The sequence below is a fragment of the Telmatherina bonti genome (assembly GCF_933228915.1).
Source record: "Telmatherina bonti genome assembly, chromosome: 23".
In the NCBI taxonomy this organism is placed as follows: Eukaryota; Metazoa; Chordata; class Actinopteri; order Atheriniformes; family Telmatherinidae; genus Telmatherina; species Telmatherina bonti.
The window spans coordinates 30132353-30158601 of NC_136632.1; the positions used below are offsets into that span (position 1 = coordinate 30132353).

The 26249-nt window shown below is 50.1% G+C and overlaps 1 protein-coding gene across 1 annotated transcript in view; it reads right to left on the reverse strand.

The window, feature by feature from the left end:
* Positions 1-947: 947 nt before the first annotated feature.
* ptpro (protein tyrosine phosphatase receptor type O) overlaps positions 948-26249 on the reverse strand; it is a 138229-nt gene continuing 112927 nt past the window's right edge. The window contains exons 18-27 of the mRNA XM_079262982.1: positions 15249-15284; positions 14821-14902; positions 11808-11898; positions 11652-11728; positions 11402-11536; positions 7607-7729; positions 7369-7523; positions 4105-4240; positions 2345-2460; positions 948-1446 (exon numbers count right to left, since the gene is read on the reverse strand). Coding sequence (XP_079119108.1) covers positions 2359-2460; positions 4105-4240; positions 7369-7523; positions 7607-7729; positions 11402-11536; positions 11652-11728; positions 11808-11898; positions 14821-14902; positions 15249-15284 — 937 coding nt within the window. The 3' untranslated portion in view covers positions 948-1446; positions 2345-2358. The remainder of the gene's footprint in view (positions 1447-2344; positions 2461-4104; positions 4241-7368; positions 7524-7606; positions 7730-11401; positions 11537-11651; positions 11729-11807; positions 11899-14820; positions 14903-15248; positions 15285-26249) is intronic.

Sequence of the window (26249 nt, forward strand, 5' to 3'; positions counted from 1 at the left end):
CTTTTATTTAATCAAAATGATTTATTTATTTGGTCTGATTTATATGTTTATGATTACCTTTAATCCGTCCGTGTCGGCCTGTGGATTAAAAAGCTCAGAGGTTTTTTCATTGTTCGCTTGAAAGTAAAAGTGTTAGAACTCATGTCATATTTCATCCTGCATGTTTGTCTTTGTTTGTGCGCTGCAGAGATTTTTAATGATCTAAGTTTTTGCAAATTGATCGTTGTTATTTATCCAAATGAAAATTTGTTTTCCAGGAAAAATCATTTTTTCTAATTTGTCTGATAAAAAATGGATGTGATTAGACTTATTAGAATGAGTGGTTATTGGCAGGTATTACATGTTGATTGGATGTTAATAATGTGTAACACAATATTACATGTAATAACATGTCGTTACTTGTTTATCATACGATAATGCAACGTCTTTATGGGATGTTATTACATGTAATAACATTTTGTTACATGTTATTACATGGATATGACGCATTATTATCTGTAATTACACATAATATTGTTATGTCATGTATTAACACATTAGTTCATGTAATGACCACATTTTAAATGTAATAATGCATTAGATGTTGTTACATGTAATAACATATTGCCATAAAATAATTATAAAGCACATTATTACATGTAATAACATGGTAATATCGAATGAAACGTGTATAACAACGTGTTAATCCATGGTTTCTACAGCTGCTGTTGTACATGGATGAGCAGGTGGACCTGGAAAGGATGGATCTTCTGTCTGATGAACAACCTGGAATATTCACTCTGGTTCTGAGTTAGCTCTGGTTATGGATCTCCTCCAGACCCGTCCAGAACCTCCTGTCTGGTCTGGGACTGGAACACACATGCAGGGCTTCAGCCTTAGAACCAGAGTGAGTTTCTGCATAATTTGGGTGTTGGTGATAAATTTGGAGTTGTGTTTGTGTGGTTAGTTCCAGCTGGATGTTTTCCAGCTGTTCTCCGACTTCCGGAGCGTGACGGGGACCTGGTCTCTGGAGTTAATGTCCATCAGTCTGCAGTCCCGGTCCGGACCAGAGCTGGTCCGGAAGTCTTGTCGTCCAGCAGCTCTGACGTCTCAGTGCAAATTTAAAATCCAGCTTTCCGTCTCCAGGTTAAGACCGACCCGCTGGTCCTCCTGGCTTCTGCTGGAGGCCGGGAGGACCGCCCCCAGAGCACGGTGTGCTTGCTGGTTGTTCTGCTGAGTTCAGAAACTACAGATGATGAGAACAAGCAGACTGTGTCCAATCAGCCCCCTGGATCCGTTCGGTTCTGGTCCTGGAGAACATGTCGGGCCAAAAGAGACGCTCATTCAGGCAGAAGTCCGTCCCACGTTGAGCAGATGAAAGATGGAAGGACGGATCTGTCCTGCTGCTGCACTGGATTCTGATGATGAAGCTGGTCTTCTGCAGATGAAGGTCGGCGTGTTCTCAGCCTGCAACACAACATCAGCCTATCAGCACGCAGAGTCGGGCCGAGCTCCGCCAGCCTATCAGCACGCAGAGTCGGGCCGAGCTCGGCCAGCCTATCAGCACGCAGAGTCGGGCCGAGCTCCGCCAGCCTATCAGCACGCAGAGTCGGGCCGAGCTCCGCCAGCCTATCAGCACGCAGAGTCGGGCCGAGCTCCGCCAGCCTATCAGCACGCAGAGTCGGGCCGAGCTCCGCCAGCCTATCAGCACGCAGAGTCGGGCCGAGCTCCGCCAGCCTATCAGCACGCAGAGTCGGGCCGAGCTCCGCCAGCCCATCAGCACGCAGAGTCGGGCCGAGCTCGGCCAATCACAAACTCTCTGCTCTTTTTAAGTGTTTCAATACAAGAAGATGGAATGAGATTTCTCATCCCGCTGTCGGGTTGGAATTAATCCTCATCACCCACCATGATCTGGTTTCTTATGGTGAACGGCTGAACTGGGTCAGATGAAGAACTGGATCAGTCCTGAAAGGGGTCTTACTGAAGTCAGCCAATGAGACTTCGGATCAAAGGTAAACGTTGTCCTTCATGTAAACTCAGTTCATTCCACAGTTCTGGTTCCGGTCCTGGTTCCTGGAGATGTTTTAATCTTGCGCAGGACCTGGACTAGAACCAGGACCTGGAATGGGAATAAAAGAAAGAACTGGAACCAGAACCAGGAAAAGGACTGGGACCTGGACCAGAACTAAGACCAGAACTAGACTATAGCCAGGAATGGAACCAGAACCAGGAAAAGGACTGGGACCTGGACCAGAACTAAGACCAGAACTAGACTATAGCCAGGAATGGAACCAGAACCAGGAAAAGGACTGGGACCAGGACCAGAACTGAGACTAGAACTCGCAGACTGAGGATTTGGACTCACATGTAGATGTGTCTTTATGTCTTGCTGGCGTTCTCGTAGACTACGTCGGAGGTGATGGACTGCTTCTTCTTCTGCCACATCAGCAGGACGCACTGATGGATGAAGACAAACTGCTCCTGCACACGTCACACACATCACACACACAACACAACACACACATCACGTCACACACGCACAACACACACATCACACACACAACACAACACACACATCACGTCACACACGCACAACACACACATCACACACACAACACAACACACACATCACGTCACACACGCACAACACACACATCACACACACAACACAACACACACATCACGTCACACACGCACAACACACACATCACACACACAACACACACATCACACACACAACACAACACACACATCACGTCACACACATCACACACGCACAACACACACATCACACACACAACACAACACACACATCACGTCACACACGCACAACACACACATCACACACACAACACACACATCACACACACAACACAACACACACATCACGTCACACACGCACAACACACACATCACACGCACAACACACACATCACACACACAACACAACACACACATCACGTCACACACGTCACACACGCACAACACAACACACACATCACACACACAACACAACACACGTCACACACGCACAACACACACACACATCACACACGCACAACACACACGTCACACACGCACAACACAACACACACATCACACACACAACACAACACACGTCACACACGCACAACACACACACACATCACACACGCACAACACACACATCACACACGCACAACACACACACACATCACACACGCACAACACACACGCACAACACACACACACATCACACACGCACAACACACACATCACACACACACACAACACACACACACATCACACACGCACAACACACACGCACAACACACACACACATCACACACGCACAACACACACATCACACACACACAACACACACACACATCACACACGCACAACACACACGCACAACACACACACACATCACACACGCACAACACACACATCACACACGCACAACACACACATCACACACGCACAACACACACACACATCACACACGCACAACACACACATCACACACGCACAACACACACATCACACACGCACAACACACACATCACACACGCACAACACACACATCACACACACAACACACACATCACACACACAACACACACATCACGTCACACACGTCACACACGCACAACACACACGTCACACACGCACAACACACACACACATCACACACGCACAACACACACATCACACACACAACACAACACACACATCACGTCACACACGTCACACACGTCACACATGCACAACACACACATCACACACGCACAACACACACATCACACACACAACACACACACACATCACGTCACACACGTCACACACGTCACACACGCACAACACACACACACATCACACACGCACAACACACACATCACACACACGCACAACACACACACACATCACACACGCACAACACACACATCACACACACAACACAACACACACATCACGTCACACACGTCACACACGTCACACATGCACAACACACACACGTCACACACGCACAACAAGCACATATATTGATTAGATTGATTTTAGTTTCAATGAAAAATTTGTAAAAATGGATGAAAATGTTGACTTCAGAGAGTTGAACCAGGTGTGTTCAGGTGTTTGTCGGACCTCGGTCTGGACCATGGACAGTCGGTGTGACCTCATCTCAGACACCATCCCAAGGATGTCCACAAACTCATGCTCTCCGATATGCTGCATGAGACGATCCAGGGCGATGAAGGTGCCGGTCCTGCCGACCCCAGCGCTGCAACACAGAACTCTGTTTACCTTATGACCCATAAACACCACATGTTCTACATCAAAATGTTTGGGATAAGAGACGTGGAGCACCTGAAGTATTTTAAAAATGTAACGTTATATTCATCGTAATTCATCTTCATCATGATGAGGCCTCGAATGACAAATGCAGACATATATCTTCCCGGCTGCAAGTAAAGTATTCATAGAAACAAGTAAAGTAGTCCTAGTAACTAGCAAAGTTTCCTAGGAACAAATAAAGTCATCCCACTAACTAGGAAAGTACTCCTAGGGAATAGTAAAGTAATCAGGGGAAGCATTTGATACAGTCGATCATAACATTCTGTTACAGAGACTAGAACAGGTGATTGGAATTACAGGTACAGCGTTAAGCTGGTTTAAATCACATTTATCTGATAGACTTCAGTTTGTTCATGTAAATGACAAGTCCTCCTCACAAACTACAGTAAGTCATGGAGTTCCTCAAGGTTCTGTACTTGGACCAATACTCTTCACACTATATATGCTCCCTTTAGGCAAAATTATTAGACAGCATGGAATAAACTTTCATTGTTATGCAGATGATACTCAACTATACTTATCCTTTAAACCAGATGAAACAAATCAGCCCAATAGGCTACAAAATTGTCTCATAGACATAAAGACTTGGATGTCTAGAAATTTTCTCCTCTTAAACTCAGATAAGACTGAAGTAATTCTCGTTGGATCTGAAAAACTCAGAGCTAAATTTTCCAGTTTTGTAATGAACCTGGATGGCATTACTTTAGCTTCCAGTGCTACAGTGAGAAACCTTGGAGTAATATTTGACCCTGACCTGTCCTTTGGCCCACATATTAAGCAGGTTACTAAAACAGCCTTCTTTCATTTACGTAATATAGCCAAAATTAGGGACATTCTGTCTCGGAGTGATGCAGAAAAACTGGTTCACGCTTTTGTTACTTCGAGACAAGATTACTGTAACTCTCTATTACTGGGCTGTCCTAAATATGCCCTGAAAACCCTTCAGCTGATCCAGAATTCTGCAGCCAGAGTCCTGACCAGAACCAGCATGAGAGATCATATTTCTCCAGTTTTAGCCTCTCTTCATTGGCTGCCTGTTGAATCTAGAATAGAATTTAAAATCCTTCTCCTTACATATAAAGCCCTCCACAACCAGGCACCACTATATATCAAAGACCTCATTGTTCCTTATATACCAAGCAGAGTACTTCGTTCGCAGACTGCAGGCTTACTTGTGGTTCCTAGAGTCTCAAAGAGCCGAGCAGGAGGCAGAGCCTTTGGTTATCAGGCCCCTCTCTTATGGAATAAGCTCCCAGCCCCCCCCCCCCCCCCCCCATAACAGTGTAGCATCATTAACATGTATGTCTCCTGTCTCAGCAGGTCTCCCTGGCCGGGAGTAGCAGTTCCTGTTGTCTGTTGTCTTTCTGTCCTCTTCCCCCCACACAGCAGAGGCAGATGGCTGCCTGTCCTGAGCCGGGTTCTGCCGGAGGTTTCCTTCCTGTTAAAAGGGAGTTTTTTCCTTCCCACTGTTGCCAGTGTGCTTGCTCAGGATGGGAGATTGAGTTGGACTCAAGATTGAGTTGGACTCAACTCAATCTGTTGGTTTCCTTATATAGGCTGTTATGAATTGGCCTTCATTATGTTTTCCCCTCTGTCTGTAAAGCGTCTCGAGATGGCATTGCCGTGATTTGACGCTATATAAATAAAGTTGAATTGAATTGAATTGAATTGAACTAGGAAAGTAATCCTTGAAATTAGGAAAGCATTTATAGGAACTAGAACAGTAGTCTTACAAAGGAGTGAGATAATCCCTAAGAACTAGTAAAGTATTCCTAGGAACTAGTAAAGTGATCCTAGGAATTTGTTAAGTAGTCCTAGGGATGAATAAAGTAATCCTAGTAACTAGTAAAGTAATCCTAACTAATTAATTATTCTTATGTACTACGAAAGTAGTTCTAGGACTACATAAATTAATACTAGGAACAAGTAAAGTTGTCCTAGGAATTAGGAATTAGTAAAGTAATACTACAAAATGGTTAAGTAGTCCTTGGAACAAAAAAATTAATCTTAGAAACTAGGAAAGTAATCCTATGAATGAGTGAAGTAGTCATAATAACTAGTAAAGTAGTTCTAGAAACAAGTAAAGTAGTTTTAGTAATTAGTAAAGTAATCCTAAGAATAAGTAAAGTAGTCCTAGAAGCAAATGAGATAATTCTAGGTAACGAGTAAAGTCAACCTAGGAACAAGTAAAGTAGTCCTTTAATACTTTCCTATGACTACTTGTAAAGTAGTCATAGGAAAAAGTAAAGCAATCCGAAGAACTAGTAAAGTAGCCCTAGTAACTCTTTCTTTTAGGAATGCATAAAGTAATTCTAGGAACGAGTAAGGTTATCCTAGGAATTAATAAAGTAATCTTCAAAACTATTAAAGTAATCCTAAGAAATGGTTATGTAGTCCTAAGAACAAAAAAAGTAAGTCTAGTAACTACGAAAGTAATCCTATAAACTAGTAAAGTAGTCATAGGATGTAGTAAAGTAGTCCTAAGAATTAGTAAAGTAGTCCTAGGAATTTGTTAAGTAGTGTTAGGAAGCCATAACGTAATCCTAGAAACAAGTAAAATAGTCCTAGTAATTAGTCTTAGGAACAAGTAAAGTAGTCCTAGGAACGAGTAAAGTTGTCCTAGTAACTTGTAAAGTAATTCTAGGAACACGTAAAGTAGTCCTTGGAATGAGTAAAGTAATCTTAGGAAAGAGTAAAGTTGTAGGAACTAGTGATGTAATTCTAGGAAAGAGTAAAGTCATCCTTGGAACAAGTGAAATGGTCCTAGTAACAAGTAGTCCTAGGAACAAGTAGAGCAGTCCTAGTAATTAGTAAGTCGTCATAGGAATAAGTAAAGTCATCCTAGTTATGAGTAAAGTAATCCTAGGAAAGAGTAACGTCATCATGGGAACAAGTAGAGTAGTCCCAGTAATTAGTAAAGTAGTCCTTGTAACTAGTTAAGTAGTCCAACGAATGAGTAAGGTTTCCCTAGAAACTGGTAAAGTAGTCCGAAAAATGAGTAAAGTACTCCTAGGAACCAGTAAAGTAGTCCTAGTGACGAGTAGTTTTAGGGACCTGCAGTGGACGATGATGGGGTCTTTGGTCCTGTTGGACTGCTGGCGGACGATGTGGACAAACTGCAGGATGCTCTCGATGGCGTTGACAGTGGGAACGCCGTGATCAGGCCATGAGGTGTAGTTCAGATGAAGTACGTCACGAGTTTCATCAGCCTGCGACAACAGCACGTCATGTTAAACCAGACAAACCAATCAAAAGTTACATCATCTGTTCCGCATGTTTTCCAGAAACTCACGTATCCAAGTCGGAAATTCCGAACAATCCACTCTGGAGACTCGGTTTCAGACAGCATCTCCACGCTGATTTCGCCATACATCACCGGCTCGTCCGTAAACGGCCAGTAGTGGTCACACTTTACCTGGAAAGGGAACAAACATCTTTACTCCTTTTCCCTTTTTATGAACCAGTTGCTCTTCATACATGTGCGATGTGTGTTCGTGAAATTCAGACGAGGTTCTTCACTGAGAAGGCGATAAATTCCTGAGTCCAAGCTGTGGGGACTCGGACGGGAAATCCATTCTATACCATCTCAACCGGCTCCATTTCCTTCCATGTGAAGGGTGGGAAGCCCCTGCAGGTAGTGTCCCCTACCACCCCGCGCCTCCTTCCAGCCCACGCCTCCTTCCAGCCCACGCCCCCTTCCACCCCGCGCCTCCTTCCAGCCCGCGCCTCCTTCCAGCCCGCGCCTCCTTCCACCCCGCGCCTCCTTCCAGCCCGCGCCTCCTTCCAGCCCGCGCCTCCTTCCACCCCGCGCCTCCTTCCAGCCCACCCTGCGCCTCCTTCCAGCCCACGCCCCCTTCCACCCCGCGCCTCCTTCCAGCCCGCGCCTCCTTCCAGCCCACCCTGCGCCTCCTTCCACCCTGCGCCTCCTTCCACCCTGCGCCTCCTTCCAGCCCACGCCCCCTTCCACCCCACGCCTCCTTCCACGCCTCCTTCATCACCGTGCCTCCTTTCACTCCGCGCCTCCTTTCACCCCGCGCCTACTTCCAGCCCACGCCTCCTTCCACCCCGCGCCTCCTTCCAGCCCGCGCCTCCTTCCAGCCCACGCCTCCTTCCACCCCGCGCCTCCTTCCAGCCCGCGCCTCCTTCCACCCCACGCCTCCTTCCACGCCTCCTTCATCACCGTGCCTCCTTTCACTCCGCGCCTCCTTTCACCCCGCGCCTCCTTCCAGCCCACGCCCCCTTCCACCCCGCGCCTCCTTCCAGCCCGCGCCTCCTTCCAGCCCACGCCCCCTTCCACCCCGCGCCTCCTTCCAGCCCGCGCCTCCTTCCAGCCCACCCTGCGCCTCCTTCCACCCTGCGCCTCCTTCCAGCCCACGCCCCCTTCCACCCCACGCCTCCTTCCACGCCTCCTTCATCACCGTGCCTCCTTTCACTCCGCGCCTCCTTTCACCCCGCGCCTACTTCCAGCCCACGCCTCCTTCCAGCCCACGCCCCCTTCCACCCTGCGCCTCCTTCCACCCTGCGCCTCCTTCCAGCCCACGCCCCCTTCCACCCCACGCCTCCTTCCACGCCTCCTTCATCACCGTGCCTCCTTTCACCCCGCGCCTCCTTTCACCCCGCGCCTACTTCCAGCCCGCGCCTCCTTCCAGCCCGCGCCTCCTTCCAGCCCACGCCCCCTTCCACCCTGCGCCTCCTTCCACACTGCACCTCCTTCCACCCCACGCCTCCTTCCACGCCTCCTTCCACACCGCACCCCCTTCCACCCTGCGCCTGCTTCCAGCCCGCGCCTCCTTCCACCCCTGCACCTCCTTCCACCCTGCGCCTCCTGGATCCTGGTGTGAAGGTAGGGGGATCAGGTCTACAGTCTGGCGGTGGACTGGATCCTGACGTGGATGTAGGGGGATCAGGTCTACAGTCTGGCGGTGGACTGGATCATGGCGGTGGACTGGATCATGGCGGTGGACTGGATCCTGACGTGGATGTAGGGGGATCAGGTCTACAGTCTGGTGGTAGATTGGATCCTGACATGGATGTAGGGGGATCAGGTCTACAGTCTGGCGGTGGACTGGATCCTGACGTGGATGTAGGGGGATCAGGTCTACAGTCTGGCGGTGGACTGGATCCTGACGTGGATGTAGGGGGATCAGGTCTACAGTCTGGCGGTGGACTGGATCCTGACGTGGATGTAGGGGGATCAGGTCTACAGTCTGGTGGTGGACTGGATCCTGACGTGGATGTAGGGGGATCAGGTCTACAGTCTGGTGGTGGACTGGATCCTGACGTGGATGTAGGGGGATCAGGTCTACAGTCTGGCGGTGGACTGGATCCTGACGTGGATGTAGGGGGATCAGGTCTACAGTCTGGCGGTGGACTGGATCCTGACGTGGATGTAGGGGGATCAGGTCTACAGTCTGGCGGTGGACTGGATCCTGACGTGGATGTAGGGGGATCAGGTCTACAGTCTGGCGGTGGACTGGATCCTGACGTGGATGTAGGGGGATCAGGTCTACAGTCTGGCGGTGGACTGGATCCTGACGTGGATGTAGGGGGATCAGGTCTACAGTCTGGCGGTGGACTGGATCCTGACATGGATGTAGGGGGATCAGGTCTACAGTCTGGTGGTAGATTGGATCCTGACATGGATGTAGGGGGATCAGGTCTACAGTCTGGCGGTGGACTGGATCCTGACGTGGATGTAGGGGGATCAGGTCTACAGTCTGGCGGTGGACTGGATCCTGACGTGGATGTAGGGGGATCAGGTCTACAGTCTGGCGGTGGACTGGATCCTGACGTGGATGTAGGGGGATCAGGTCTACAGTCTGGCGGTGGACTGGATCCTGACGTGGATGTAGGGGGATCAGGTCTACAGTCTGGTGGTAGATTGGATCCTGACGTGGATGTAGGGGGATCAGGTCTACAGTCTGGCGGTGGACTGGATCCTGACGTGGATGTAGGGGGATCAGGTCTACAGTCTGGTGGTAGATTGGATCCTGACGTGGATGTAGGGGGATCAGGTCTACAGTCTGGCGGTGGACTGGATCCTGACGTGGATGTAGGGGGATCAGGTCTACAGTCTGGTGGTAGATTGGATCCTGACGTGGATGTAGGGGGATCAGGTCTACAGTCTGGCGGTGGACTGGATCCTGACGTGGATGTAGGGGGATCAGGTCTACAGTCTGGCGGTGGACTGGATCCTGACGTGGATGTAGGGGGATCAGGTCTACAGTCTGGTGGTAGATTGGATCCTGACGTGGATGTAGGGGGATCAGGTCTACAGTCTGGCGGTGGACTGGATCCTGACGTGGATGTAGGGGGATCAGGTCTACAGTCTGGCGGTGGACTGGATCCTGACGTGGATGTAGGGGGATCAGGTCTACAGTCTGGCGGTGGACTGGATCCTGACATGGATGTAGGGGGATCAGGTCTACAGTCTGGTGGTAGATTGGATCCTGACATGGATGTAGGGGGATCAGGTCTACAGTCTGGCGGTGGACTGGATCCTGACGTGGATGTAGGGGGATCAGGTCTACAGTCTGGCGGTGGACTGGATCCTGACGTGGATGTAGGGGGATCAGGTCTACAGTCTGGCGGTGGACTGGATCCTGACGTGGATGTAGGGGGATCAGGTCTACAGTCTGGCGGTGGACTGGATCCTGACGTGGATGTAGGGGGATCAGGTCTACAGTCTGGTGGTAGATTGGATCCTGACGTGGATGTAGGGGGATCAGGTCTACAGTCTGGCGGTGGACTGGATCCTGACGTGGATGTAGGGGGATCAGGTCTACAGTCTGGTGGTAGATTGGATCCTGACGTGGATGTAGGGGGATCAGGTCTACAGTCTGGTGGTGGACTGGATCCTGACGTGGATGTAGGGGGATCAGGTCTACAGTCTGGCGGTGGACTGGATCCTGACGTGGATGTAGGGGGATCAGGTCTACAGTCTGGCGGTGGACTGGATCCTGACATGGATGTAGGGGGATCAGGTCTACAGTCTGGTGGTAGATTGGATCCTGACATGGATGTAGGGGGATCAGGTCTACAGTCTGGCGGTGGACTGGATCATGGCGGTGGACTGGATCGTGCTCACCCTCCGCCGCTCGTTGCACTGCGTCAGCATGACGACGATGGGCGACTTCTGCTGCAGAACCATCTTCCAGAAGTCGTTGCGGGTCTCTGGTAGCGGGCCCTGGGTTGCGATGTACTCATTGGAGTGTTTGTAGCCCTAAAGATCAGACAGAGGGACGAGTTTACTGCCTGGCTGCAGAACAGCAGCACCACCTGCTGGCTAGCTTTGGAAGCATTCCAGTACTGTGGAACCAGGTGGGTCAGGAACTCACTGGGATGTAGTTGGCATTGATGTAGTCCGCTCCTTCATCATTGTGTATGGAGATCAGCTTCACCCGACTGAAATCGTCTAAAGAGAGTTTCATGTTAGAACATCCACCACCTCTGGATGAGAGATGAGTGAAATGTGAAACCGTGTGAGGACTCACAGGGGAGGATGTTGGTGTATCGGTTCTTGGGCCTGTTGACAGGCAGGTCTGCAGCATCGTGGGACAGATCCAGACCGACGCTCTTCAGCTCCTGCAAAACATCCAATACCTTCACACAAACATCTCAGCTTTGATTGTTCAGGAATAAAGATGGACAGAACTTCACCAATTCAACAGAAGTTAAACCTCACATTAAGAAAAATGTTCCCAAAACTCTGAGGGTCGTTTACAGTGTAAAATATCAAATGATTCAGATAATTAGGAGGAATCTCTGTATGCTGGGGACAAGGCTGGACACTGGTGTTTTTAAAATGAGTTAATATTAGCCATCAAGTGATAAAGTCTCAGTTTTGTCATCTGACATGCAGTTTATCTTCTGCTGGGAAGAAAAGATGTTCTCCTGATGTTACAAAACATTTGCGAGAGGGCAGAAACCTTAATAAAGCTACTAACATGAGTCACACTGAGACTGAAGCTGTAGCGGAAACATGTTTTTGTGTTTTAGATTTTGGGTAGACAAACTTTTGTATTGTATTGTATTCTACAGTCGTTTGGCAGAAACTCATCCAAAGCGACTGAAAAGTAATGTGATAAAATTGACAATATTACTGTAACTGATTCCATTGACTCATAATATTCACATAATTTACTCAACTTTTCGGTTTTACACTTAACATGCAGTAAATCTCTCTTTGCTCCTCCGATGGATGGATTGATGGATGGATGATGGATGGATGGATGGACGAATGAATGATGGATGGATGATGGATGAATGGATGATGGATGGATGGATGAATGATGGATGAATGATGGATGAATGGATGATGGATGGATGGATGAATGATGGATGAATGATGAATGGATGGATGGATGAATGATGGATGAATGATGAATGGATGGATGGATGAATGATGGATGGATGGATGATGGATGATGGATGGATGGATGGATGGATGGATGATGGATGAATGATGGATGAATGATGAATGGATGGATGGATGAATGATGGATGGATGGATGATGGATGATGGGTGGATGGATGGATGGATGGATGGATGGATGATGGATGAATGATGGATGGATGGATGGATGAATAATGGATGGATGGATGATGGATGATGGATGATGGATGAATGATGGATGGATGGATGGATGGATTATGGATGGATGGATGAATGGTGGATGGATGATGGATGGATGGATGAATGATGGATGGATGGATTATGGATGGATGGATGAATGGTGGATGGATGGATGATGGATGATGACGGACGATGATGGATGGATAATAGATGGATGAATGATGGATGGATGATGATAGATGGATGATGGATGGATGATGATGGATGGATGAATGGATGATGACGGACGATGATGGATGGATAATAGATGGATGAATGATGGATGGATGATGATAGATGGATGATGGATGGATGGATGAATGGTGGATGGATGGATGAATGATGGATGGATGGAAAGATGGATGGATGGATGATGGATGCATGGATGAGTGGAAGGATGGATGGATGGATGATGGATGAATGGAAGGATGGATGTATGGATGATGGATGGATGGATGGACGGACGGATGGATGGATGATGGATGGATGATGGATGAATGATGGATGGATGATGGATGAATGATGGATGGATGGATGAATGATGGATGGATGGATGGATGGATAAATGGAAGGATGGAAGGATGAATGTATGATGGATGATGGATGGATGGATGGATGGATGGATGGATGAATGGAAGGATGGATGTATGATGGATGAATGATGGATGGATATATGGATGGATGGATGGATGATGGATGAATGGATGGATGGATGATGTATGGATGATGGATGGATGGATAGATGATGAATGAATGATGGATGGATGGATGGATGGATGGATGGATGGATGAATGGAAGGATGGATGTATGGATGATGGATGGATGGATGGATGGATGGATGGATGAATGGATGGATGGATAGATGATGAATGAATGATGGATGGATGGATGGATGAATGGATGGATGGATAGATGATGAATGAATGATGGAAGGATGGATGGATGGATGGATGAATGGAAGGATTGATGTATGGATGATGGATGGATGGATAGATGATGAATGAATGATGGATGGATGGATGGATGAATGGATGGATGGATAGATGATGAATGAATGATGGATGGATGGATGGATGAATGGATGGATGGATAGATGATGAATGAATGATGGATGGATGGATGGATGGATGAATGGAAGGATTGATGTATGGATGATGGATGGATGGATGGATGTATGGATGATGGATGGATGGATAGATGATGAATGAATGATGGATGGATGGATGGATGTATGGATGATGGATGGATGGATAGATGATGAATGAATGATGGATGGATGGATGGATGGATGAATGGAAGGATGGATGTATGGATGATGGATGGATGGATAGATGATGAATGAATGATGGATGGATGGATGGATAGATGATGAATGAATGATGGATGGATGGATGGATGGATGAATGGATGGATGGATAGATGATGAATGAATGATGGATGGATGGATGGATAGATGATGAATGAATGATGGATGGATGGATGGATGGATGAATGGATGGATGGATAGATGATGAATGAATGATGGATGGATGGATGGATGGATGAATGGATGGATGGATAGATGATGAATGAATGATGGATGGATGGATGGATGGATGAATGGATGGATGGATAGATGATGAATGAATGATGGATGGATGGATGGATGGATGAATGGATGGATGGATAGATGATGAATGAATGATGGATGGATGGATGGATGGATGAATGGATGGATGGATAGATGATGAATGAATGATGGATGGATGGATGGAAACCTGGTCAAAATCTGCCTTTAGATTACAAACAGAAATCAGAGTGGCTTCCTTCAGGTCACATGACTGCAGTCCTTTCTTCCTATTGGTGCGTTTAAATGTGTCGACCAATGAGAGGAAGCTGATGAGCGTCGCACCTCGAACTGCAGTGAGAACTTGTATCCCGAGTCTTTGCTCATGTCCTTGAAGTAGGTGTCGAAGTCGTCCAGCTGGACGGGGCTGAAAGCACAAAGCAGATGTGTCCATCACAGCTGCCTCCTCTTCCTGCAGGAGTTTACACATCATTATGCCTTCCAGTCTACATGTCACCGACTTATTGATCCCTGATCAGCTCCTTTACATGTGGTGGCTGCTAACTCACACACACACACACACACACACACACTCACACACACTCACACACACACACACACACACTCACACACACTCACACACACACACACACACACACACACTCACACACACTCACACACACACACACACACACTCACACACACTCACACACACACACACACACACACACACACACACACACACACACACGCGCGCAGAAAGCAGCTGTTACCTTGTCAACTTCCGTTTCTTTAAAGCCGTCTTGCTCCTATAAAATACAAACATGTCAAGTCTCCGCTTTCATCATCATCATCAGTTCGGAGCGATGAAGAGCTGAAACTGTGTGCACAGCAGCGGCGCCCCTTGCTGTCTGCTCACCAGAACAGCTTGATATTCAAATAAAACTTTATTTAGTTTCTTTGGTCATGTGACCAACAAAGTATTGAGAGTTTTTTTTATGAATTAATGAGAAAAAAGGAAGAATTCTTCCTCTACCATCGTGGACTCCAGGAGACCTTCTCCTGTCCGGGTTCTGGATATGTTTTAGTACCAGTTTGTGGACTTTACGAGACTTCAGGTCCTCTAGAAACGCCATGACCACCAGCATGGCAGAAAACTGGCATTATACATATCAGTCATGCAGAAAACCGGGGTTTTAGGTTCCAGTGAAGGCAACACGATGACACAGCATCAGAAACTTTTTCAAAAGTAAAAATGAAATAAAGACCCTTTCTCTTAAATTGTAGCTTTTCTGCTGAAAGAAAAGCATAACTCTTGTCGTTTTGTTGCGACATCAGGAGGAATCAGCTGCTGCACACACACGTCTACAGGAAAATTACACCAGGAAATATCTAAATCAGAAAGCTTCAACTTAAATATTCATGTTTTCTGAAACTCTACAGGAACTTTTCTACGCCGTAAACTGGAAGTCTGTGGTTTTTAGTTTAGTCATTTTGTTTAATGATAAACGTGTAAAATGAACTTTAATCATAAAGACTTAAATCCAATCAAGCAAAGAAGGATCAATGTTTAAAAATGAAGAAGAGACTTTTAACGATGCTTCAGCCACAGACTTCCAGACGACGACATGCTCAGCGTCCTCGCTGCCTCACGCAGACCTTCTGCAACTCCTCTGGAACTACCACTGCTCTAAAAAGACAGAGAACAGCAGCTGGAGAACACCGGCTGGAGAACACCGGCCGGAGAACAGCAGCTGGAGAACACCGGCTGGAAAACACCGGCTGGAGAACAGCAGCTGGAGAACACCGGCTGGAAAACACCAGCTGGAGAACACCGGCTGGAAAACACCAGCTGGAGAACACCGGCTGGAGAACAGCAGCTGGAGAACACCAGCTGGAGAACACCGTCTGGAGAACATCAGCTAAAGAACACCAACTTGAGAACACCGGCTGGAGAACACCAGCTGGAGAACACCGGCTGGAGAACAGCAGCTGGAGAACACCGGCTGGAAAACACCAGCTGGAGAACACCGGCTGGAGAACAGCAGCTGGAGAACACCAGCTGGAGAACACCGTCTGGAGAACATCAGCTAAAGAACACCAACTTGAGAACACCGGCTGGAGAACACCAGCTGGAGAACAGCAGCTGGAGAACACCGGCTGGAGAACAGCAGCTGGAGAACACCAGCTGGAGAACATCAGCTGGAGAACACCGGCTGGAGAACACCGGCTGGAGAACAGCAGCAGGAGAACACCAGCTGGAGAACAGCAGCTGGAGAACATCAGCAGGAGAACACCGGCTGGAGAACAGCAGCAGGAGAAAACCAGCTGGAGAACAGCAGCTGGAGAACATCAGCTGGAGAACAGCAGCTGGAGAACACCGGCTGGAGAACACCAGCTGGAGAACACCAGCTGGAGAACACCGGCTGGAGAACACCGGCTGGAGAACAGCAGCTGGAGAACACCGGCTGGAGAACAGCAGCTGGAGAACATCAGCTGGAGAACACCAGCTAAAGTACACCAGCTGGAGAACACCAGCTGGAGAACACCGGCTGGAGAACATCGGCTGGAGAACACCGGCTGGAGAACACCAGCTGGAGAACACCAGCTAAAGAACACCAGCTAAATAACACCAGCTGGAGAACACCAGCTAAAGAACACCAGCTGGAGAACATCAACTGGAGAACACCAGCTAAAGAACACCAGCTGGAGAACACCAGCTAAAGAACACCAGCTGGAGAACACCAGCTGGAGAACATAAACTGGAGAACACCAGCTAAAGAACACCAGCTGGAGAACACCGTCTGGAGAACACAAGCTGGAGAAAACCGGCTGGAGAACACCGGCTGGAGAACATCAGCTGGAGAACACCAGCTGGAGAACAACAGCTGGAGAAGACCAGCTGGAGAACATCAGCTGGAGAACAGCAGCTGGAGAACACCGGCTGGAGAACAACAGCTGGAGAACAGCAGCTGGAGAACATCAGCTGGAGAACACCAGCTGGAGAACACCGGCTGGAGAACAGCAGCTGGAGAACACCGGCTGGAGAACACCAGCTGGAGAACACCGTCTGGAGAACATCAGCTAAAGAACACCAACTTGAGAACACCGGCTGGAGAACACCAGCTGGAAAACAGCAGCTGGAGAACACCGGCTGGAGAACAGCAGCTGGAGAACACCAGCTGGAGAACAGCAGCTGGAGAACACCGGCTGGAGAACAGCAGCTGCAGAACATCAGCTGGAGAACACCAGCTAAACAACACCAGCTGGAGAACACCAGCTAAAGAACAGCAGCTGGAGAACATCAGCTGGAGAACAGCAGCTGGAGAACACCGGCTGGAGAACACCAGCTGGAGAACACCAGCTGGAGAACACCGGCTGGAGAACACCGGCTGGAGAACAGCAGCTGGAGAACACCGGCTGGAGAACAGCAGCTGGAGAACATCAGCTGGAGAACACCAACTTGAGAACACCGGCTGGAGAACACCAGCTGGAGAACAGCAGCTGGAGAACACCGGCTGGAGAACAGCAGCTGGAGAACACCAGCTGGAGAACAGCAGCTGGAGAACACCGGCTGGAGAACAGCAGCTGCAGAACATCAGCTGGAGAACACCAGCTAAACAACACCAGCTGGAGAACATCAGCTGGAGAACACCAGCTGGAGAACAACAGCTGGAGAAGACCAGCTGGAGAACATCAGCTGGAGAACAGCAGCTGGAGAACACCGGCTGGAGAACAACAGCTGGAGAACAGCGGCTGGAGAACATCAGCTGGAGAACACCAGCTGGAGAACACCGGCTGGAGAACAGCAGCTGGAGAACACCGGCTGGAGAACACCAGCTGGAGAACACCGTCTGGAGAACATCAGCTAAAGAACACCAACTTGAGAACACCGGCTGGAGAACACCAGCTGGAGAACAGCAGCTGGAGAACACCGGCTGGAGAACAGCAGCTGGAGAACACCAGCTGGAGAACAGCAGCTGGAGAACACCGGCTGGAGAACAGCAGCTGCAGAACATCAGCTGGAGAACACCAGCTAAACAACACCAGCTGGAGAACATCAACTGGAGAACACCAGCTAAAGAACACCAGCTGGAGAACACCAGCTAAAGAACACCAGCTGGAGAACACCAGCTGGAGAACATAAACTGGAGAACACCAGCTAAAGAACACCAGCTGGAGAACACCGTCTGGAGAACACAAGCTGGAGAAAACCGGCTGGAGAACACCGGCTGGAGAACATCAGCTGGAGAACACCAGCTGGAGAACAACAGCTGGAGAAGACCAGCTGGAGAACATCAGCTGGAGAACAGCAGCTGGAGAACACCGGCTGGAGAACAACAGCTGGAGAACAGCAGCTGGAGAACATCAGCTGGAGAACACCAGCTGGAGAACACCGGCTGGAGAACAGCAGCTGGAGAACACCGGCTGGAGAACACCAGCTGGAGAACACCGTCTGGAGAACATCAGCTAAAGAACACCAACTTGAGAACACCGGCTGGAGAACACCAGCTGGAAAACAGCAGCTGGAGAACACCGGCTGGAGAACAGCAGCTGGAGAACACCAGCTGGAGAACAGCAGCTGGAGAACACCGGCTGGAGAACAGCAGCTGCAGAACATCAGCTGGAGAACACCAGCTAAACAACACCAGCTGGAGAACACCAGCTAAAGAACAGCAGCTGGAGAACATCAGCTGGAGAACAGCAGCTGGAGAACACCGGCTGGAGAACACCAGCTGGAGAACACCAGCTGGAGAACACCGGCTGGAGAACACCGGCTGGAGAACAGCAGCTGGAGAACACCGGCTGGAGAACAGCAGCTGGAGAACATCAGCTGGAGAACACCAACTTGAGAACACCGGCTGGAGAACACCAGCTGGAGAACAGCAGCTGGAGAACACCGGCTGGAGAACAGCAGCTGGAGAACACCAGCTGGAGAACAGCAGCTGGAGAACACCGGCTGGAGAACAGCAGCTGCAGAACATCAGCTGGAGAACACCAGCTAAACAACACCAGCTGGAGAACATCAGCTGGAGAACACCAGCTGGAGAACAACAGCTGGAGAAGACCAGCTGGAGAACATCAGCTGGAGAACAGCAGCTGGAGAACACCGGCTGGAGAACAACAGCTGGAGAACAGCGGCTGGAGAACATCAGCTGGAGAACACCAGCTGGAGAACACCGGCTGGAGAACAGCAGCTGGAGAACACCGGCTGGAGAACACCAGCTGGAGAACACCGTCTGGAGAACATCAGCTAAAGAACACCAACTTGAGAACACCGGCTGGAGAACACCAGCTGGAGAACAGCAGCTGGAGAACACCGGCTGGAGAACAGCAGCTGGAGAACACCAGCTGGAGAACAGCAGCTGGAGAACACCGGCTGGAGAACAGCAGCTGCAGAACATCAGCTGGAGAACACCAGCTAAACAACACCAGCTGGAGAACACCAGCTAAAGAACACCAGCTGGAGAACAGCAGCTGGAGAACACCAGCTGGAGAACACCGGCTGGAGAACACCAACTTGAGAACACCGGCTGGAGAGCATCAGCTGGAGAACACCAGCTGGAGAACACCGTCTGGAGAACATCAGCTAAAGAACACCAACTTGAGAACACCGGCTGGAGAACACCGGCTGGAGAACATCAACTGGAGAACACCAGCTAAAGAACACCAGCTGGAGAACACCAGCTAAAGAACACCAGCTGGAGAACACCAGCTGGAGAACATCAACTGGAGAACACCAGCTAAAGAACACCAGCTGGAGAACATCAGCTAAAGAACACCAGCTGGAGAACATCAGCTAAAGAACACCAGCTGGAGAACATCAACTGGAGAACACCAGCTAAAGAACACCAGCTGGAGAACAGCAGCTGGAGAACACCAGCTGGAGAACATCAGCTGGAGAACACCAGCTAAAGAACCCCAGCTGGAGAACATCAGCTGGAGAACACCAGCTGGAGAACACCGTCTGGAGAACACAAGCTGGAGAAAACCGGCTGGAGAACACCGGCTGGAGAACATCAGCTGGAGAACACCAGCTGGAGAAAAACAGCTGGAGAAGACCAGCTGGAGAACATCAGCTGGAGAACATCAGCTGGAGAACAACAGCTGGAGAACAGCAGCTGGAGAACATCAGCTGGAGAACACCAGCTGGAGAACACCGGCTGGAGAACAGCAGCTGGAGAACACCGGCTGGAGAACACCAGCTGGAGAACACCAGCTGGAGAACAGCAGCTGGAGAACACCGGTTGGAGAACAGCAGCTGGAGAACACCGGCTGGAGAAAACCAACTTGAGAACACCGGCTGGAGAACAACAGCTGGAGAACAGCAGCTGGAGAACATCAGCTGGAGAACACCAGCTGGAGAACACCGGCTGGAGAACAGCAGCTGGAGAACACCGGCTGGAGAACACCAGCTGGAGAACACCGGCTGGAGAACAGCAGCTGGAGAACATCAGCTGGAGAACACCAGCTGGAGAACATCAGCTGGAGAACACCAGCTAAAGAACACCAGCTGGAGAACATCAGCTGGAGAACACCAGCTGGAGAACATCAGCTGGAGAACATCAGCTGGAGAACACCAGCTAAAGAACACCGGCTGGAGAACAGCAGCTGGAGAACACCGGCTGGAGAACACCGGCTGGAGAACAGCAGCTGGAGAACACCGGCTGGAGAACACCGGCTGGAGAACAGCAGCAGGAGAACACCAGCTGGAGAACAGCAGCTGGAGAACATCAGCAGGAGAACACCGGCTGGAGAACAGCAGCAGGAGAACACCAGCTGGAGAACAGCAGCTGGAGAACATCAGCTGGAGAACAGCAGCTGGAGAACACCGGCTGGAGAACACCAGCTGGAGAACACCAGCTGGAGAACACCGGCTGGAGAACAGCAGCTGGAGAACACCGGCTGGAGAACACCAGCTGGAGAACACCAGCTGGAGAACACCGGCTGGAGAACACCAGCTGGAGAACACCGGCTGGAGAACAGCAGCTGGAGAACACCGGCTGGAGAACAGCAGCTGGAGAACATCAGCTGGAGAACACCAGCAAAAGAACACCAGCTGGAGAATATCAGCTGGAGAACACCAGCTAAAGAACACCAGCTGGAGAACACCAGCTGGAGAACACCGGCTGGAGAACACCGGCTGGAGAACACCAGCTGGAGAACACCGGCTGGAGAACAGCAGCTGGAGAGCACCAGCTGGAGAACAGCAGCTGGAGAACATCAGCTGGAGAACATCAGCTGGAGAACACCGGCTGGAGAACAGCAGCTGGAGAAAAAAGGCTGGAGAACACCAGCTGGAGAACACCGGCTGGAGAACACCGGCTGGAGAACACCAGCTGGAGAACACCGGCTGGAGAACAGAAGCTGGAGAACACCGGCTGGAGAACACCAGCTGGAGAACACCGGCTGGAGAACATCAACTGGAGAACATCAGCTAAAGAACACCAGCTAAAGAACACCAGCTGGAGAAAACCAGCTAAAGAACACCAGCTGGAGAAAACCAGCTAAAGAACACCAGCTGGAGAACATCAGCTAAAGAACACCAGCTGGAGAACATCAACTGGAGAACACCTGCTAAAGAACACCAGCTGGAGAACACCAGCTAAAGAACACCAGTTGGAGAACACCAGCTGGAGAACATAAACTGGAGAACACCAGCTAAAGAACACCAGCTGGAGAACATCAGCTAAAGAACACCAGCTGGAGAACATCAGCTGGAGAACATCAGCTAAAGAACACCAGCTGGAGAACATCAACTGGAGAACACCAGCTAAAGAACACCAGCTGGAGAACATCAGCTATAGAACACCAGCTGGAGGACATCAGCTGGAGAACATCAGCTAAAGAACACCAGCTGGAGAACACCAGCTAAAGAACACTGGCTGGAGAACAGCAGCTGGAGAACATCAGCTGGAGAACATCAGCTGGAGAACACCAGCTGGAGAACACCAGCTAAAGAACACTGGCTGGAGAACAGCAGCTGGAGAACAGCAGCTGGAGAACATCAGCTGGAGAACATCAGCTAAAGAACACCAGCTGGAGAACACCAGCTAAAGAACACTGGCTGGAGAACAGCAGCTGGAGAACATCAGCTGGAGAACATCAGCTAAAGAACACCAGCTGGAGAACACCAGCTAAAGAACACTGGCTGGAGAACAGCAGCTGGAGAACAGCAGCTGGAGAACACATGCTGGAGAACAGCAGCTGGAGAACAGCAGCTGGACAACACCAGCTGGAGAACACCAGCTGGAGAACACCAGCTGGAGAACATCAACTGGAGAAGACCAGCTAAAGAACACCAGCTGGAGAACACCAGCTAAAGAACACCAGCTGGAAAACATCAGCTGGAGAACATCAGCTAAAGAACACCAGCTGGAGAACATCAGCTGGAGAACATCAGCTAAAGAACACCAGCTGGAGAACATCAACTGGAGAACACCAGCTAAAGAACACCAGCTGGAGAACAGCAGCTGGAAAACACCGGCTGGAGAACAGCAGCTGGAGAACAGCAGCTGGAGAACACCAGCTGGAGAACAGCGGCTGGAGAACAGAAGCTGGAGAACACCAGCTAAAGAACACCAGCTGGAGAACAGCAGCTGGAGAACACATGCTGGAGAAAAGCAGTTGGAGAACACCGGCTGGACAACACCAGCTGGAGAAAACCAGCTGGAGAACATCAGCTGGAGAACACCAGCTAAAGAACAGCAGCTGGAGAACACCGGCTGGAGAACAGCAGCTGGAGAACACCGGCTGGAGAACACCAGCTGGAGAACAGCAGCTGGAGAACACCGGCTTGAGAACAGCAGCTGGAGAACATCGGCTGGAGAACACCGGCTGGAGAACAGCAGCTGGAGAACACCAGCTGGAGAACATCAGCTGGAGAACACCAGCTAAAGAACACCAGCTGGAGAACACCAGCTGGAGAACACCAGCTGGAGAACAGCAGCTGGAGAACACCAGCTAAAGAACACCAGCTGGAGAACATCAGCTGGAGAACACCAGCTAAAGAACACCAGCTAAAGAACACCAGCTGGAGAACACCAGCTAAAGAACACCAGCTGGAGAACATCAACTGGAGAACACCAGCTAAAGAACACCAGCTGGAGAACATCAGCTAAAGAACACCAGCTGGAGAACATCAGCCGGAGAACATCAGCTAAAGAACACCAGCTGGAGAACATCAACTGGAGAACACCAGCTAAAGAACACCAGCTGGAGAACAGCAGCTGGAGAACACCGGCTGGAGAACAGCAGTTGGAGAACATCAGCTGGAGAACACCGGCTGGAGAACAGCAGCTGGAGAACACCAGCTGGAGAACAGCGGCTGGAGAACAGAAGCTGGAGAACAGCAGCTGGAGAACACCAGCTAAAGAACACCAGCTGGAGAACAGCAGCTGGAGAACACATGCTGGAGAAAAGCAGTTGGAGAACACCAGCTGGAGAACACCGGCTGGACAACACCAGCTGGAGAACACCAGCTGGAGAACACCAGCTGGAGAACACCAGCTAAAGAACAGCAGCTGGAGAACACCGGCTGGAGAACACCAGCTGGAGAACAGCAGCTGGAGAACACCGGCTTGAGAACAGCAGCTGGAGAAGATCAGCTGGAGAACACCGGCTGGAGAACAGCAGCTGGAGAACACCAGCTGGAGAACACCGGCTGGAGAACAGCAGCTGGAGAACATCAGCTGGAGAACACCAGCTAAAGAACACCAGCTGGAGAACAGCAGCTGGAGAACACATGCTGGAGAAAAGCAGTTGGAGAACACCGGCTGGACAACACCAGCTGGAGAACACCAGCTGGAGAACACCAGCTGGAGAACATCAACTGGAGAACACCAGCTAAAGAACACCAGCTGGAGAACATCAGCTGGAGAACACCGGCTGGAGAACAGCAGCTGGAGAACACCAGCTGGAGAACACCAGCTGGAGAACATCAGCTGGAGAACACCAGCTAAAGAACACCAGCTGGAGAACACCAGCTGGAGAACATCAGCTGGAGAACACCAGCTAAAGAACACCAGCTGGAGAACATCAACTGGAGAACACCAGCTGGAGAACATCAGCTGGAGAAAACAGGCTGGAGAACACCAGCTGGAGAACACCGGCTGGAGAACACCAGCTGGAGAACACTGGCTGGAGAACACCGGCTGGAGAACACCGGCTGGAGAACACCAGCTGGAGAACAGCAGCTGGAGAACATCAGCTGGAGAACACCAGCTAAAGAACACCAGCTGGAGAACACCAGCTGGAGAACACCGGCTGGAGAACAGCAGCTGGAGAACATCAGCTAAAGAACACCAGCTGGAGAACACCAGCTAAAGAACACCAGCTGGAGAACAGCAGCTGGAGAACATCAGCTGGAGAACATCAGCTAAAGAACACCAGCTGGAGAACACCAGCTAAAGAACACCAGCTGGAGAACAGCAGCTGGAGAACATCAGCTGGAGAACACCAGCTGGAGAACACCAGCTAAAGAACACCAGCTGGAGAACAGCAGCTGGAGAACATCAGCTGGAGAACACCAGCTGGAGAACACCAGCTGGAGAACACCGGCTGGAGAACACCAACTTGAGATCACCGGCTGGAGAACACCGGCTGGAGAACATCAGCTAAAGAACACCAACTTGAGATCACCGGCTGGAGAACACCGGCTGGAGAACACCAGCTGGAGAACACCAGCTAAAGAACACCAGCTGGAGAACACCGTCTGGAGAACATCAGCTAAAGAACATCAGCTAAAGAACACCAGCTGGAGAACACCAGCTGGAGAACACCAGCTGGAGAACACCAGCTGGAGAACACCAGCTAAAGAACACCAGCTGGAGAACATCAGCTGGAGAACACCAGCTGGAGAACACCAGCTAAAGAACACCAGCTGGAGAACACCGGCTGGAGAACATCAGCTGGAGAACACCAGCTGGAGAACACCAGCTAAAGAACACCAGCTGGAGAACACCAGCTGGAGAACACCAGCTAAAGAACACCAGCTGGAGAACACCGGCTGGAGAACACCAGCTAAAGAACACCAGCTGGAGAACACCAGCTGGAGAACATCAGCTGGAGAACACCAGCTAACGAACACCAGGTGGAGAACACCAGCTGCTGGAGAACCCTGGTGGAGGCGCTACCACATCGCCACTGACGTGCACGTCTGCATGCGACACAGCAGGTTAGCATCATGCAACAGGACATCCAACATGTCAGCAGGTTCCAGCAGAGACACGGCGCAGCAGGACACGTCTCTTCGTTCTAACAGACCTCTTCAGTGTTTGGGAGAGTCTGGTTCTGGTCGGTAAACAAAGAACGGGCCTGCAGCGGAACCCGGTGGAACACCACTTTCAGCAGCAGGAGAACCCGTTTCTGTGATTGCTCCATCTCCGAGAAGAGGCAGGAGACAGAAACTGGTTCAACTGGTTGAAAGCATGAAGGCCAAAAAGGACCAGTTGGTCTGGAACCAAGAACCATCCAGAAGATGGGTCGACGTTCCCTCCAGGAAAGCTGGCGGTCCACAGGGATTCCTTCACTTTATTATTAATCATTAACATGGGAAATTTTGTTTTTATTTTCATCTTTAGTCCTGATCCAGTCCTGGTCCAGTCCTGGTCCGGTCCTGATCCAGTCCTGCTCTAGTCCTGGTCCGGTCCTGATCCAGTCCTGGTCTAGTCCTGGTCTAGTCCTGGTCCGGTCCTGGTCCGGTCCTGGTCCGGTCCTGGTCCAGTCCTGGTCAAGTCCTGGTCCGGTCCTGGTCTAGTCCTGATCCGGTCCTG